The sequence below is a fragment of the Xenia sp. Carnegie-2017 genome, unplaced genomic scaffold (genome assembly GCF_021976095.1).
Source record: "Xenia sp. Carnegie-2017 unplaced genomic scaffold, XeniaSp_v1 HiC_scaffold_16, whole genome shotgun sequence".
Taxonomy (NCBI): domain Eukaryota; kingdom Metazoa; phylum Cnidaria; class Anthozoa; order Malacalcyonacea; family Xeniidae; genus Xenia; species Xenia sp. Carnegie-2017.
This window is the reverse complement of record NW_025813469.1, coordinates 3,451,241-3,467,572: the sequence shown is the minus strand read 5'-3', so window position 1 is coordinate 3,467,572 and position 16,332 is coordinate 3,451,241. Positions and strand designations below refer to the sequence as shown.

At 37.0% G+C, this 16,332-nt stretch overlaps 3 protein-coding genes, 1 long non-coding RNA gene and 1 other non-coding gene across 5 annotated transcripts; 3 read left to right on the top strand and 2 right to left on the bottom strand.

Moving 5' to 3' along the window:
• Positions 1–1,273: 1,273 nt before the first annotated feature.
• On the bottom strand, positions 1,274–5,613 carry LOC124436655. The gene is made up of 3 exons (XR_006945418.1): positions 5,576–5,613; positions 5,052–5,094; positions 1,274–1,423 (listed from the first exon to the last, which is right to left on the bottom strand). It is a non-coding gene; the product is annotated as an uncharacterized LOC124436655 (long non-coding RNA).
• A 184-nt stretch (positions 5,614–5,797) lies between these two features.
• Trnak-uuu lies at positions 5,798–5,870 on the top strand. Its single transcript has one exon. It is a non-coding gene; the product is annotated as a tRNA-Lys (tRNA).
• A 358-nt stretch (positions 5,871–6,228) lies between these two features.
• Positions 6,229–8,196, top strand: LOC124437131 (coactosin-like protein). Its single transcript, XM_046987143.1, has 4 exons — positions 6,229–6,367; positions 6,759–6,844; positions 6,906–7,063; positions 7,878–8,196. Exons 1-4 carry the CDS (start codon positions 6,291–6,293, stop codon positions 7,983–7,985), a joined length of 429 nt encoding a protein of 142 aa, XP_046843099.1. The 5' UTR covers positions 6,229–6,290; the 3' UTR covers positions 7,986–8,196.
• A 910-nt stretch (positions 8,197–9,106) lies between these two features.
• LOC124436701 (coactosin-like protein) lies at positions 9,107–12,370 on the top strand. Its single transcript, XM_046986669.1, has 5 exons — positions 9,107–9,260; positions 9,339–9,430; positions 9,775–9,857; positions 9,957–10,114; positions 11,719–12,370. Exons 1-5 carry the CDS (start codon positions 9,189–9,191, stop codon positions 11,803–11,805), a joined length of 492 nt encoding a protein of 163 aa, XP_046842625.1. The 5' UTR covers positions 9,107–9,188; the 3' UTR covers positions 11,806–12,370.
• LOC124436700 (alpha-glucosidase 2-like) lies at positions 12,322–16,257 on the bottom strand. The gene is given in 6 exon segments (XM_046986668.1): positions 12,322–12,924; positions 12,927–12,986; positions 13,610–13,906; positions 14,174–14,319; positions 14,708–15,258; positions 15,906–16,257. Coding segments are annotated over 6 exon segments (1,767 nt in total). The 5' UTR covers positions 16,209–16,257; the 3' UTR covers positions 12,322–12,514.
• Positions 16,258–16,332: the final 75 nt, after the last annotated feature.

Here is a 16,332-nt window from a genome sequence, read left to right as displayed (position 1 = left end):
ACCCCCTAAAATGGCGGAAATTAACCAAGCAAATCGACATAAGCTCGTTTCATTCTGAGTGGAAAACTTAATCCCGAGCCTCTCCCATAACGGGAAGACATCAGCCCGTGTGAAAACGACTTTAATTGATTGTTTTGAAACGCAATAGAAGCGGAAGTGGGCAGTGCAAGCAATGTGTTTATGCGAAACAAAATAAGTGGGTGAAAAATGCTGTTGTCGTGACAGTATTTCAAATCTGATTAATTTCTATTTTAGTTGACTCATCAATCTGAAAAAGCTTTCTCGCGTAATACACACGATATTCATGGCGTATATGGGAGACAAACTGCACGGAAAAAAGCTCACTTATGTGAATGGTGACTTTTATATGAAAGTTTTCGGAAATTTACTAAGCAGAAAACGATATCAAAAGCTTTAAATGAGTTCTAAAACGAGAAAATAGTCTGGCGAATGGTCAAAATAAAAACGTAATAGTTCTTAAAAGAACTATTAACACTAACCGACTACTCATCAGGTGTCAAAGTCTGCTAAATGAGTGCTTCAAAGTCAAGCGATTTTTATGTTAAGATTAAATGTTGATATATAATACACGTGATGAGTAGTCTGCCGAGATGCATATCGTCTTTCAGCTTTGAAAACAGGTCTTTTAGAACTCTTGGTTTAGTGTTCTGGTTTTAAACAGTTATTTTAAAAACTATTATGTTACTATTTTCACCATTCACTATGGTATTTGCTCTTTTTGAAACAATTTTGAAACTTTTCACCACGACAAAGTCTCTATTTGACTTTAAATGAGTACCAATTAAGGTCATGCTTTGCGCACGTGGTTTGCCATTCTAAGGGACGCCTAAAATGGCCAACCACTTTAGGAACAGCAGTATTCGTCAATAGCTACTCGGAGTATAGAACAAATAAACTTGAATATCGAAAAAAACTGCTAATCATAAAAGCATTGTCTACATGAAAAAGATGGTATAATATTTGGTACCTATTGTAAATATACTTGGTTGATTAAGTAGTTTGAGGAACTGATACAAAATGGTCAGTGAAATAAAAGAACATGACGGAAGCTTGTAGCTAATTTATGCAGCATCGAAGCATAGGTTACACGTGCATTAAAATGAAATGTACTTCTTTGCTACGAAATATTTAAGGTTTTGACGACATGGATTGGAACTCATCCACGCAGTTATAGCTAACTAATAAACATGTTTTATTTTGAAAATATTCATTGAACATAAATATATACACGTTCTTTTCTCCCTCACTCAAAGACGATCACGATGGACTGCAGTAAAATTTCCTCGCCATACCTTTTGTGCGTTGATTTCAAAACACCTGTTGACTTTGTTGAGTCAATAGCAGGCCAAACCGTTTCTTGATTGTAACGCGTTCCTTGGAGACCTTGTCGTCGGGGGAAAATCTGGCTGGAAAATTGTGACAATGAAAACATTAATCATTTACACAAAACTATAAATTTTTGATTTCGTTCAAAGTGACACAGTCAAGTAGAACCACGAAGAGAGACTTACACCAAGCCGAATTACATAGTTTCTGTTTAAAAATGTCGTGCACAGTCCGCAATTTTTTATAAATTTTTAAATTATAGAAGAAAAAGGTTCACAATATGCTGTCTGCAGTTGACAATTCATCAATTATAAGGCAAAGCCAGTTAGAAAAATTGGGTTAACGATTTCCGACGGTCAACGCACGTGTCAGAAATACGAGATTAAGGACCCGTCCACACGTATACGGATATTTTTGAAAAACGGAGGTTTTTTCCTCCGTTTTGGCCTTGCGTCCACACGTAAACGGCGTTTTCCGTGACCATAAACGGAGGTTTTCCAATACGCTCTCCAGAGTGAAGACTTTTGAAAACGCCGGTTTTGTGTTTACGTGTGGACGAGCGAAAACGGAGGGTTTTGAAAACGATGACGTCAATAATTGAGTCCAGTCTCATGATTGAGTCGTACGAGTACTTTTTAAAATGGCGGGTCACAATCAAATGGTCGGACTTAATGCTGTATATGTAGAATAGTGGCAATAAAATAGAAAGAAGTTGCTCTTGGGACATTTGCAAATCTTATTTTACAAATACAGAACGACTACTTATAAAAGCAGAAGGCGCAAGTGTGAATAAAAACCATTTTCCGTCAAATCAAAAGAAAGCTAGGACATGACATGCAATATGCGCAGATGCAAAGTTATAGAGAAAAACAAAAACATCTCTAACATTGTCACGGATATTACGAGTGGCGTAACAAAGTGCTGATGAATTTGATATGCATTTGTTAAAACAAGCTTAAAAAGACAAAGAGCATGCCAAAAATATATGATTAAGAATTTGCTAAGCGCTTATACAAGCACCAATTTCAGAGCTCGCTACGTTACAAATTAATTGGGAATTAATCTGAACATGCGTAGTCACCCCACCAACTCTCCAAGTTCATGGCAACGACCAACTGTATGTACTAGCACCGATTATTGAGTACTTAGCTCGCTCAATCACAAATTTTCAAATAAAGGAACTGCGCATGCGCAGTATGCTTGAGCATGCACAGTCGACTTGACCAGCTGCCCAAGTTCATGGTCATGGCAATGACCAACTGCATCTACTAGCACCGATTTTTAAGTATATAGCATGCGTAGTGACAATTTAATAGAGAGATCAGTCCACTCGACTAATTGTTGATAGTCATGGCAACGACTAACTATATGTACTTGCACTACATTTGTGGCAATTAGCTCACTTAGTCGCAAATTATCAAAGAAAACATCTGGGCATGCGCGATAATGATGTCAATAATACCACAACTTTCGCAAGCCTTTGAATTTATGTATATATATATAAAGCTAAAACTTCATATAGTAGATGTCAACTAGCAGTCGAAGCTGGGTGCGATTAGATATGCAGTGGCTTAGGGGTTCACACATCGGTCGCGACAGCACTCTCCCTGCGTACCCCGAGCAAAGCCTATCGCAGGGGATCTCGGGATCTGATGGGCGGAAGCTTGCTACGTATTGGCTTCCCCAAGTAGGATAGCGTGGAGGGGCCGAAATCTCCTACCGAAACGTTAACATGCGGCGTTCTAGTGCCTTACACTCAAGAGGGTATCGGGAAGCATGGACCGAAAACGGGGTTTTTTGCTTTCGAACTTTATCTTTTTGTTTACAAAATAAGCATTGTTTATATAAATGTTCATATAAATAATATAAATAATATGAACATTGGCATCAATATACCAAGCGATGTTTTGATTAACTGTTTCTGACACTTATAATTTAAGACAACCTTAAACATGTTTTATACAATTTTTATTGGATTATATCTTTCTGACCTAACTCTCTTATTTACTGTTTCTCATGTATCACGAGCAAACCATACATGGGCTTCAAAGCAAACAACGACTATCCGTTTCCCTTAATTAACATGCGACGTCTAGTGCTCAACTATCTCGGGGTATTTGAGCACTAGACGTGTCACTAGAAAAAATTTGTCTTTTTTCTTTACAAGAATTCTTCTCATAAAAGAAACTAGAACATGCAAGGATACTGCAAAAATTCAAACAACTTCTGCCTTTTTGACTTATAATTTAAACAAACTCGAAGCATCTTTATACGTTTTTTTTAATTGTTACTTTTTGCAATGTAACTTTGTCATAACTCTCTCGTGATGAAGGAGAGCCTCCTCTTCACACAATAAAACTCGCTCATCATGAACGAAAGCATCCATGGGCTTCGTAGAAAAAAGGGATTATATACTTTTTTATAATAGTTTCTATAAAGATAACATTTAATAAGCCAAGCAATTTGTATCGTGGAAATTGAACTTCGCTTTCAACTATTATGTTATAAAATTTTGATTCATTTTGGATAATGAATTTCTTTTTACCTTACAGTATTCCATGATTCAATCTAGAAAGAAACTTCTCTTCTCTAGTAATTTTGCAATTAAACAGCACACTTATCGAATTCAACGGAATTTGGCCAGTAATAATCCTTACAAAAAAAGTCATTTGCACGACAACATGTCAATATTCAAACTTTGCTTTGATCGTTATGCTTTGTTTCTAACTCAAATGGTTAATATTTACTGTTATGCCTTCCGCCTTTATAAATAATCGTTCTAAATAACTAAATTCACGAATAAAGTAAATGGTTTGAACGCGGGAGTATCGTCACATGTTTGTAGATGTAGATCGTCCAGGTTGGTATAGTCCTGAGAAGGACTGTTTTTGTTGTTGTTGACTGACGTTTCGACAACCTTAGCGGTATGACTCTGAAGATGACATAGCGCTATCCATTGGATAGTGTTATTCTTTTGGATAGTAAAATTTTCAAACTTATAAAAAGTTATTTGTATTTTCCTTACGACATAGAAATTTTTGTAATCTGGGAAGCAATATTTTCCTTAAGCGAATTCTCATTTCAAATCTTATATTTTTCTCTGTTAAGAGGTTTCTTAAACATTCAAAAAAGCTTGCTATCCAGTGGATAGCGCTGTTTGATCTTTGTGCAACCGGCCCCAGATGCATATGTGAAAGGCAAAGGAAGTTAGGAATGCTATATGGGGTAGTGCCCAGTCTACAGGGATAAACCCCGATTGAACCTCAAAATATAGACATATCACAATGATACACATAATGTTTAGAACAAGTTCCCAACAACATAGGACCCATTCAGCTATGACCCATTTGTACTTTTTACTTTATATATATATACAACATAGGTAGACCCCCTCCCTATCCCTGGTAAACTAGCTACTATATCAAATTCAGCAAAATGAACTTCGTCTTCATAGAAAAGAAATTTTATCAATTGTATTTGTAGTAAATGAACACAAAAAGACTTGTAGTACAGGAGTGAAAAACCAAGCTAGCTTCAATAACTTGACAAAAGCTAGATACACCAATAGAGAACAAGGTACATTCCGAACAAAAATAGCTGTACCCGAGGTATTCTTTCAGTAAGCAATGTATATAAGTTTTTACAATCTTTCATGCACAGGCATTAATAAGTTCAGAGCTACATTAAGTTACATTAAACTATACCTGGATGAGAAGATAAAGTTCTATTTCCTTGGGGGTCAACTTTCTGAAATACAAGATATCACATTTCTTAACAACAATTCCAAAAGAAAGCCATCAAACATAAAGTGAATATCAAATCTGAATAAATGTAGCGTCTTGAGCAGCCTGTGTCTTACATTGTAAATTCTATAACATGTATTCATTTCTTCAGAAATTTAAAGTTTCGTGGTCATCAAAGTAAGAAATATGGTCAAAAACAGACTCGAATCATCCCCTTGGAACTTGAAATTCTAAATGCAGCTGAAATTATTATTGATAAACACAATACTTTAAACACGACATTTCGTGTTTAAACAAAACAGCAATGATGGATATGGCATCCAAACAAAACAAGCTGATTGTATTCAACGTGTATTTCTACATTGAACTTGCTACTTACAAATAAATGGATGATGGTTTGGTTAGCCATCATGTTTTATGCCCACTGTCCACACTATACAACATGCCCTTCACGTTAGTTTAACTACAATTAGCCTGTTACTAACCTTCAATGTATACACTCGGTTACCCTGCTCGTCCAAATAGTGCATTAAATGCATTTTTGCCAAATATTCAACTCTGTAAAGAAACCAGAATTATTCAAGATACAGAGAAGCTGTACTGTCGTGGTCAGGTAGCACGTGTTGTTAGTTTAAGTTTACTAAGTTACCGACTGAAAGCTTGATTATTGTAGTATAATATTAAATTTCTCACCTCACATCGAGCAAGCCCGGTTAGCTCAGTTGGTAGAGCATCAGACTTTTAATCTGAGGGCCAGGGGTTCGAGTCCCCTATCGGGCTGCTTACATTTTTATTTTTCAATTTTATGTGCGTGAATAGAATAACATCATTCAGAAAAAAATTTGTTGTAAAAACGTCTTTAGCAGACATTGTTTTTGTTTTTAAAATTACTAACATAATTTTAAAGGTTTTGTGTACTTGGCGTTGAGCGTGATAACGTAAAAAGATAAACCAAAAAGTAAAAGGGAAATCTTTAAGGTCTTGAGGGCCTGGGTCTTGTACCAATTCAGCTACCAATTTATCTAACCAAAATCCTTTGCGCAGCATTACGTGCTCATGCGTCACATTGCCTCAAATGATCGATCAATTCCGCTTTTATGAAATCAGTGACGTCATAAATAAAGCCATTAGGAGACAATTCGCCACAGTTTGCAACATCACACTTATGGTTTGAAAGCTTTTCAAATCATTCAGTTAAAAATGTCTTCGCTGATTGATTCCGAGGCTATTCGTGGCGCTTACGAAGACGTACGAAACGATAAAACATCAACTGTGTGGTAGGTGCTTTCACCTTGTTTCCACGGCAGTCAATTCTATCGATAGGTTGCGTGTCTGAAGTGTCAAGAAGCGCATCCATTGGCAAGTGTAACCTGTCTTATCACCGGCAATTCGATACATTGCACTGTAGCATCTTTGTACGCAGCACTTGGGCTATTTAAATATGAAGGAATAGTAGTCGAAATGATAAAAACTGATTTGTATCATTCAAACACCGTTTTTACGTACCTGGCTATTGATAATAGGAGCGCTGTTTCTCAGTTGTCGACTGAAATTATCAGATATGCAAAATGCCGTGAGATCAGAATGCGGTATCGACTCTTGATGGGAGTCGGTGTAACACTATTATCTTTGACTGAATGTATATTTCGTTATTTTCCTACCCAACAGGGCTGTCTTCAAATATGACGATAAGCGTATAGTGTACACTGGAGATTGTGGCGATAAATACGAGGACTTTCTTAATTTTTGCGAAGGTATGTCTGATGAATTATCGCTGTATGATAATGTTTTCCTAATAATATAAACAATTTACAGATGACGCTCGCATATACGCGTACGTTCGAGTTGAAACTGGTGACGAAATGAGCAGGCGAGCAAAATTCGCTTTCATAACATGGATTGGACCCGGTGTCTCTGCGCTGAAAAAGGCAAAAGTTAGCACAGATAAAGGCTTCATCAAGGAATCGTGTCCGGTAAGGGAAGCCAGACTAGACTCCGTATCTTCATAACACATCCTGAAAGATAGACTTTCTTGTTTCTATCAATCTCTGTTTAATATGGCGACTTCGACACTGATGAATCGCAAACTATCTCATATTTTATTAAGTACAGCTGTAGACTTCGAAAATGTTCCACTTCCTCAAATTTTTCTGTTTAATTTTTTGTTTGTATTATTTCGCAATGGTGGGCGTTACGGTACTTAGTTTACCAAGATCCAAATTTAGGGTGTTTGGCAGACAAATGACGAACGCGAATGAGTTCTTTAATCTCGAGTGGTTGTAGCCTAACTACCTATTAAGACATTCATACAATATTTGGGGCAGAGTTCTTTGGACTTTTCATTTACCGCCGATAATTGCCGCTAAACGCTTTCAATGTTCAAAGCATTTTTTATCGGCCTGCTACGGTGCACCGGTCACAGACACACTGCATTTTTATTCGAATTTGCATTTACATGAGATGGCAAAGGAGGTTATGCAGGAGATATGAACTGAAACCATAGATCGGGCTCATCTTCTGATTACTCCATACATTTGTAAAATACAAATAAATCTCTTATTTGAATAAATCGTTGCAAATCATTGAACGAGAAGTCGCCGGTGTGTTGTTGAAATTCCTCATGATCAGTAAGATCAAACTTGTCACGTGTATAATCTTTGTCGTATTTTGAAACCGTTTTCTCTATTTGCCATTTTCGGTACTTGAACTGCGTATTGCCAGCCGGTTTTCGAAATGGCTCTAAAAAGGACCGCGTGACGTGTAAATGTGCATTTTTTGCCTTTATAGAGCTTTGGCAAGGAAATTCTCGCCGACGAAAAGTCGGAAATTTTAGAAGAGAAGGTCAAAGAAGTCTTGAAGGCAGCAGGTGGTGCTAATTATGGTACTGGCAAGTAGCCGGGATTTTTGAAAATGAACACTTGAATCTGGATAAATTGTATTCCTGTATAATATTTTTGTATTGGATTTTGTTTAGAAATATGACATAACATATCTGCACTTACTAACAAAAAAATAAATTAGAATAATTGGTCAAATATTCTTGGCAATTTAAATGAAACCGATGTACGCGTTTTGTTTTGAAATACATGTAGTAACTGCTCAAAAACAAGTGTGATTTTTTCACACACAATGGCTATGCCTTACATTTTTCATGTGGAAAACGTCACAATTACCCAGTGGGTGCACCTTAGATTTCTTGCATTTTGCAAAGCTTGAAAATCAGAATGCGGTTATGTATTTCTTTTCGTAGAAATGTATTCTTCCCGTATGCGCTTTAAAAATTCTAGAATGGGGAGATTTTGTCTAACGTATAAAATAGTATCAATTACATTCCATAAACAAATGTGCTCTTGGATGGTTCTCTTTTGGCTGAAATTTAACAAGTTCTATTTCATGATTTGATTAAGAACTTAATTTTATTAAGTACCTATAAAAAAGCACACCACTTCACGGATGTAGATTGCTAATTTGTCTGAGTCTGGATTATCACATAAGACTTGGAATGACATCTCTTGATCACCCGAGATAGCACTGTAACTGTAAGGTGCGCTTTGTCGTCAGCGAACTTCTACCAAAAGACAGGCAAGGATGAGCAAGTGGGGAGCAGACCCCCTTCGAATGACATTTTCAAGTCTATAAATCATAACATGTAAGGGCCATTTTTGAGGGGCGAGCGATTCAAACGATTTCCAATTCTTTTTCGCAATGAATTCGAGATGCATAGATTTCGTAAAATCAAATTCCTTCTTTAATGGCGTTGCATACGTAATCATTATGTAACATTGCCTCAAAGGGTTGATCGATTCCTTGGCATCTTATGGAATCAGTGATCAGTGACGCTACAGTTAAGGGCGGATGTTATTATTCTGTTTGTTCTGGATTTATGATTCACGATTGGTTTGATAAACGACGAACAACAATTAGTGTTCATCCATATTGTTTTATTGAGCCAATTGGAAAACAATTTATAGAAAGCGGTCCTTACCGTTTACTTATTGATAAACGAAGCGTGTGGCAGTCACTTGGTTCAGTGTGACAGCTGCATCGTTGACAGAGCGTATATTTCTAACACAGCAAGGAGCAAGGCTGTTGGCAAAAATGACGATCAGCGTATCGCGTACATTCGTGATCTTAGTATCAACCATGACGATTTTCTTCAATTTTGTACAGGTATACCTTGTTAATTGTTTTTGTTATAATTAGTAATATACAACGAATAGGCGATAAACTTTACATACATTTCTTTAGATACAAGGATCGTCAATGAATCCAATCATCGATTTCGATGCTATTCGTGCCGCTTACGAAGACGTGCGAAACGACGATTCACCAACTGTGTGGTAGGTACTGTATTTTGTTGCCGAATGATAAGTGTTTGATTATGGAGTACGGCTGCAGCCTACTTCAAGTGCTGGCGTGGCGGTGTTCACAAGAAGCCCATCCCATCACCTAGAGGTGCAACTGGTATCATAAAAACTAAAATAATGCTAAAGTAATCTATCAGTGACGGAGATATCAGTCGATGTTTATGATACTTGATAATCCAAGCACTGTGTTATCGTTATCGATCGAAATCATACCCGAGTAATCTAAACCTAGGTGTCCCCAAAATGTGGCGTCGCTCTTAAATCGGGATAGTCTATGTAACAATTAAATCTTTCAATGCATATTTCCTACCCATCAGGGCCGCTTTCAAATATGAAGGTAAGCGCATCGTGTACGCCGGTCACGGGAATAACTATGACGGATTTCTTCGATTTTGTACAGGTACGTATATTATATAATTATTGCTGTTATAATCAGTTCTGTTGTTACATAAAACTTACAATAAGTCAAACAATTCGTACAAATGTAAACAATTTACAGATGACGCTCGCATATACGCGTACGTTCGAGTTGAAACTGGTGACGAAATGAGCAGGCGAGCAAAATTCGCTTTCATAACATGGATTGGACCTGGTGTATCTCCTTTGAAAAAGGCTAAAGTCAGCACAGATAAAGCTTTCGTTAAGGAAGCCTGTCCGGTAAGGAAAAGTAGACTGTATTTCTTTAAACAGTGTCCTTTACGAAGACTTTTTGTCTCTTACAAGACTTTGCTAAATACGAAAATTTACTCAGATGTTGCTGCCACGTCTTAAATTATCCTTTATCGGCCACGTCACACGATTAGGCAATAGGGCGTGAACGTTAAGTGAGTAACACGAACCGAAATCTCATACAATAATTTTATGTACTGACATCGACATATAGACTGTTAATTTAAGCATTGATGAAATCAATGATGCAATCAATTTAAGCATTGATTCAATTTAAGCCTTGATGAAATCAATGATGCAATCAATTTAAGCGTTGATGCAATTTAAGCACTGATGAAATCAATGATGAAATCAATTTAAGCATATGATGAAATCAATATTAAAGAAAAACTTTTCGAGAAACAACACATATATATATATATATATATATATGTATTCTTACATGCAGTTATTACATGTTAATATTTCAGAACGTTTCCGGTTCATTAGGTGTGTAAAACATGCAATCAACCGATCCGTAACCAGGGGAGTGCACTGGATGCACGTGCAATATTGAAATTATTGAAAATAAAAATGATCTTTATATTTTTGAACCTGTTAGTTTCCTGGTAGCTTTAAATAAAAAGTGGACGAGCTTTGCTCTCTTAAGGCCGATTTCCATTCAGTGCAAATTGTCGCGCGATCGACTTTTTCCGATCATTTTCTTTTCAATTGTAAGCTCTCGACCGGAACAGTTTTACACTGCTGCACACAATTCAAAAGAAAGTGATCGCAAAAAGTCGATCGTGCGACAATTTGCACTGAATGGAATTCAGCTTTTACATCCACTTTGCGATCAATCAATAAACATTTATTCAAGAAGCATAGTCGTCTATTGCAATTTGACACTTTATTTTAAATTTACTGTTTAATAAGCTATTTTTGTTGTTTAAAAGAATTGATGTAATGCTAAATTTCATAAATATATAGTTGTGTTATACAACTCCCTTATTTCAAATGTGCACTCCCTATGAAACTCTCTGTTCACGGCCTTGACAACGCTAACAGCCACAAGTAGACTTTCATTTGAATGCTTCATGCAATCCGGTTGAAACTTTGCAGCCGACAATCAAAGGAATAGAGGAGAAAATATACTCTAAAAAGCATCATCTTGTAAACTTAAGATTATAGCAAGAGATAAGATTTTTCTGCAAATTCATTAAATTGGCTCAAGAACGACTTTGAATTACAGTCGACAAATTGTCTGTAAATCCTATCTCTCAATTTTATATAACATTTCTATATTGCTAAGGTACAAGCTAGCAAATATAAGTGCAATCGTTGTGGCAGATCGATGTACATAGGTGTAAGAAAATGGATAATTGAGGAGGCTGATTATCATTAACCATAATATGAGGTGTTAAGTTGAAATCAACTGTTTTCTACGGATTAGAACATGCATGTGTACGAACACGAACAACTACAAATCTTCCTATACACCTATGTTGATGTACGTATTTCTACTTGCCAAGCCAGCAACCTCGGTTGCTAATAACATCTCTAAGAAGACTTGATGACGTATATATGAGCATTTCTTTTCTTTGCCCTTGTAGAATTATGATAAGGAAATTCTTGCTGACGAAAGGCCGGAGATCGCACAGCGGAAAGTAAAAGCGGCCTTGGAGTTAGCGGGAAAATGAGTTCCGAAAACTGAACAAAACTACATTTTTTTGTTTTGTAATGTGGCATACCACCTAGGCATTTTTTTGAAAAAATTCCAAAATCAAATAAAAGGTGAAACGATCTTAGCAAATATAATAAAATTCATATGAAAGTGCAGTTTGTACTCGAGCAAACGTCTTTTGTCGACGCGAAGAATGGTGAGTGGGTGTGGTGGGGGTTTGTAATGCTATATGAATTTTTCAGTTTTCACTAACAAATATGTCTGGAAGGCTACCATAAGGTAAGCCTGGTCCACTTAAGTAAAATAAGCATAAAGGACAAGAATTTTGTTTCTTTCGCTTTAGTGGCTTATTAAAACATCTTTGATAACTGATTTTTTCCCCTTATACTTTTGCTCAAGTCGATGCGAGATTGTACCCCGGACACTCTCTCCTCGTGCTCGGGAAGTTCAAATGCGAGGACGCCTTCACTGTTCAAATGGCATGCGCCTTTTTGCAAGTATTTTTACGATTAATGCAAAGTAGACCCACATGTGCATCTTTACTGAGAACTTTTAACGTCGATTCAAAATCAACAACAAATTACTACGTCTAACATTTCTTCTCGAATAATCGAAATAAAACTAAAAATCTCGAAATTATCCAAATTTATCCAAAATAATAGTGCACTAACACATACGCGTGAGATATCACATAAAAACCTCAAAATTTCGTTCCGTTCTTCCAATCAGAACAAGATATCCAGAGTTATATCCACTTTCGTATCAAATATCTTGATGTAAGTGGTCTTTAGGTACGAGTTGTAGTAATAACCGTCTACCTTGGACTCCGCAAGCGCTTTCGAGCTGGCCTTGTCATTTTCCTCGACTTTCTTTTCCAACGCCAAAACCCCGATCTTCACGCTTTTCGGATTAACTGTTCCCAACAATCCGATGTAATAGTAGGTTTCAACAGGCTTGTATTTATCGTGTACACGTTTAACGCGTACTTGTTGCCCGCTGTTCACACCTTTGTGGCTGATTTCTGTCAGGCGGTACTTCTTCTTTGTCTCGGCGTCACGTGACAGACCATCGTCGTCCAAGTACAAAGTGTAGCGATCGTCTCTACCCGGGTAGATGTAGAAAGTGATGGTGTTCTCTTTCCTTGAGAGTATAATTCTCCGATATACTGCTCCAATTCTCGCATGGGGATGATTGCCCCTAAATACATTGACATTATAATAATATTAACCAAAACGTGTGCGCTTAAATTTACGCGTGGACTACTGCTTGAAGTTCTAAGTTGACAATTTCGCTTTGTCATGCTGTCTTATTGTAATTACATAATTACATTCTAATTTTAGTTACATTACGTCATATATTGTAAATAGCAATTATGTCAAATTTATAAAAAGAACTGTACGCTATACTTTATAATTAGCTTGTCGACAGTATATAAGCAGGGGACAGCTAGAGTGCTTATTATGAGATATTGTGTAATATATGAAAGATACCGAATGCTCGTTATAGTTGGCTGTTTGTTTCTGAACGTATCCTCGTTAAGATTTGAGGACAGAGAAGAGTTAAAGATATTGTCTGAGAAGCAAAGCTATTTGCTTTTGGCGTGAACAGATAACTTTATACTATCTTGTTATTTCTTCTCATTAGCTTTCTTCGTTTAATAAATAATATAAAATAATGAAAGTCTTCTGTTCTTAAATCTTTCTCGTTACGGTGAACGTAAGATCCGTTTGTAAACATATTTCGTTTATTGCTTTTCTCGTTTAGATAAACGCCATTCATCGAGGTCTACCTAGATCAGTACACATGAAAAAAGAACCCACCTTCCCGGATGTAGATGGCTGTATTGTCCCATTCAGGCTTATCCCATGGTGCATAGAATGAGAACTCTTGACCGCCTGAGACCGCTGGTCCAAGAGGCGCTTTGCTGTCAGTGAAATGATACCAAACGCTTCCTTGTGGTAGATAGACAGGACGATTTGTTTGTCCCGGGTTCACGATAGGACACACAAGGATGTTACGTCCGACAAAGAACTGATCGTCTAAACGGTTGGCCGTGTATCCATCAACCCAGCCCCACGAGTGATCATCGTCACAAGCAGCATCGTAGTTAAATACACCTAATGAAGGCAACCAAAATGAGCACGATTTGAAGAGTTTTTCACAGAGAAGTGAACAAACAAACATCTAAATTTTAATATCCTCTGAATCTGAAATATTTGAAAGAAATACAGTGTGATTTTGTAATACAAAATTATCACAATAGAGGACCGTTGACCCCACCCCGCCCCCCCGTTAAACAAATGAGCCAACTTCTAGCTTCAACTGTAACATAAGATGCGTTGTCCAGTTTAATATACATATCGCTGATCAAAACCCAAAATTACCTGGCTCGATTTCATCCATGAAAAGAGGGCGACATATTGGTTTACCAGTCACAGTATTCTCGTACATTGCATCGTAGAAAACCTGGATTAGACGGTATCGCAACTCGATATACTTTAGGCAAATGGTCGGCACAGGCTCGGCATATCTATTGAAAGAAGGTAATGGGGCATGTTTAATTATTGTAATTCATCTTAATCATCACAGCTAGAGCCCACTTAATAAAATCACATTTGTTTGGCTTTCTCTAAGAGTGTTTTTTAAGTGAAATTTGCATAAACTTATTTATAAGCCAAAAGAAATATTAAGTTGTTTACAAAAAAATTCATAATATATTAATGTTTATTTATGTTAAGTGGAAGTTGACAAATTTCAAATACCTAATCAGAGAATAGTGTTGTCAACATTGGTTGTTTAAGCACATAAAAAAGTGCTTGTGAAAATGGCTTTAAACATGAAATAGCATATCAGTTGTATGTTAATTTCAACATTATACATGCTGAATTGGTGTTCTGAGGAAAAACAGAGTAACTCACTTGTACGGCTCTTGATATGGCTCTGAATAGTTGTCGTAATGGTTTCTAAACCAAGGCAAAAACGCTCCTTGAATAGTCCATCTTGTAAGCAACTCGGGATCGACAATCTGACCCATGTACTCGCAGCAGAAGCCACCAATATCACAGCCAGACACCGGTTGCCCTGACAGCCCAATCGTAAGCACCAATGGAATGTTGATCTGTACGAATTCCCAGTTCGATGTGCTGTCCCCAGTCCACAGTGCCGCGTGACGGTGAACTCCAATAAAGCCACCTCTGGCGATGATGAAGTTCCGTTTTTCACCGTTGATACGGTCCAGTCCAACGTGCGTTGCTTTGCAGAGATTGTAGTTATACAGGCAGCGAATCTTGGCGAATGGCTTTTTCCCAACCGACACAACCGTCTGTGCATAACGGGTTTCTTCATTATCTGATATCATGAGATCCATTGGAAATGAAAGGAGTGGACAGGGACTTTGATGTATACTTGCTTTCATAGCGGGCGTTGTCATGTCTTGCCAAACGAAGTCCAATCCCCAGTCTAGCAGATCCTTGGAAAGAAATAAGTATTATTTCATGATTGTTCCATATTGCATGTTTGAGACATACTATATACGCTTGATGTTGTATTTATTGTATAGGAAATGCTATTCGACTGTGATTGATTGGTTTCAGAGCATTAAATAGTACACATTTGTAATAAAACAAATATAAGTAAAAAGAAACATACCTAACACACACATACCTAACACAAATATACCTACCACAAACATACCTACCACAAATTTTCGTTCCACAAATATACGTAACACAAGTGTACAATTAACAAAGCAAATTAAAAAAGTAATCAAAGGAAGTTGCACTGTTTTGCGTCATCTGTTTTTGAGCCAAATAACGTGAACTGTGATGGAATTTCACGTGTGTGAAGAACAAGTGTTGTTTTGATTTCTTTGAAGAACTGCGAGTTCGTGTTTTCAGCAAATGAACAAAAATACATTGCTATAAGGATACGGCACTAATACCATGTGAAATAATCTTTCAGAAGACTTCATCTTCGGTTGCATATGAATTTTATCTCAAATGTAGGGAAACGTTTGAGTATTTCACATAAGTACCACAAATGTCTCCTATTACAGTACGCTCTTCGAAAAAATTTTGAAAAAGCTCAAAGAAAAAAAGACTTGTCTAATCAATGCACCTGATACTGATTGCCCCACCATTCTTCAACTTCAGGTTTTCCAAGATCTGGGTAATGACCCCAAGTCAACATTCCCCGGCCGTAGTTCACATTTCCGATGAAGAATTCCTCGTCACCATTGGCATCCAATGAAAGAGGTTGTCCCTCGTGTTGATTCACCACGAACATTTTCTTCGCCTTACCGCTGTCCAAGGCTTTATAAGGACTGTTCTCGTCATTCTCGTCCACATTGCAACTGATAATAGTGTGATATTTGTACTCATCTGAAATGAAGTGGAATAAAACGAACATGGAAGTAGGCATATTGGTGTAGCGAACAAAGTAACTTCATTAAAATTTTTTCAATAGGCAGATTAACATAACGGCTATGACGTCAGGTGACAACGCTTTATATTTGAGTCACATGTCTTATGTGCCATTTCAAAAA

Excerpts from the sequence above, each read along its gene's own strand:
- LOC124437131 (XM_046987143.1), top strand. The coding sequence starts at position 6,291 with ATGTCTTCGCTGATTGATTCCGAGGCTATTCGTGGCGCTTACGAAGAC. Across the intron at positions 6,845-6,905 it reads CTTTCTTAATTTTTGCGAAG|ATGACGCTCGCATATACGCG; the intron begins GTATGTCTGATG and ends AACAATTTACAG. Across the intron at positions 7,064-7,877 it reads TCATCAAGGAATCGTGTCCG|AGCTTTGGCAAGGAAATTCT; the intron begins GTAAGGGAAGCC and ends TTGCCTTTATAG.
- LOC124436701 (XM_046986669.1), top strand. The coding sequence starts at position 9,189 with ATGACGATCAGCGTATCGCGTACATTCGTGATCTTAGTATCAACCATG. Across the intron at positions 9,858-9,956 it reads ATTTCTTCGATTTTGTACAG|ATGACGCTCGCATATACGCG; the intron begins GTACGTATATTA and ends AACAATTTACAG. Across the intron at positions 10,115-11,718 it reads TCGTTAAGGAAGCCTGTCCG|AATTATGATAAGGAAATTCT; the intron begins GTAAGGAAAAGT and ends TTGCCCTTGTAG.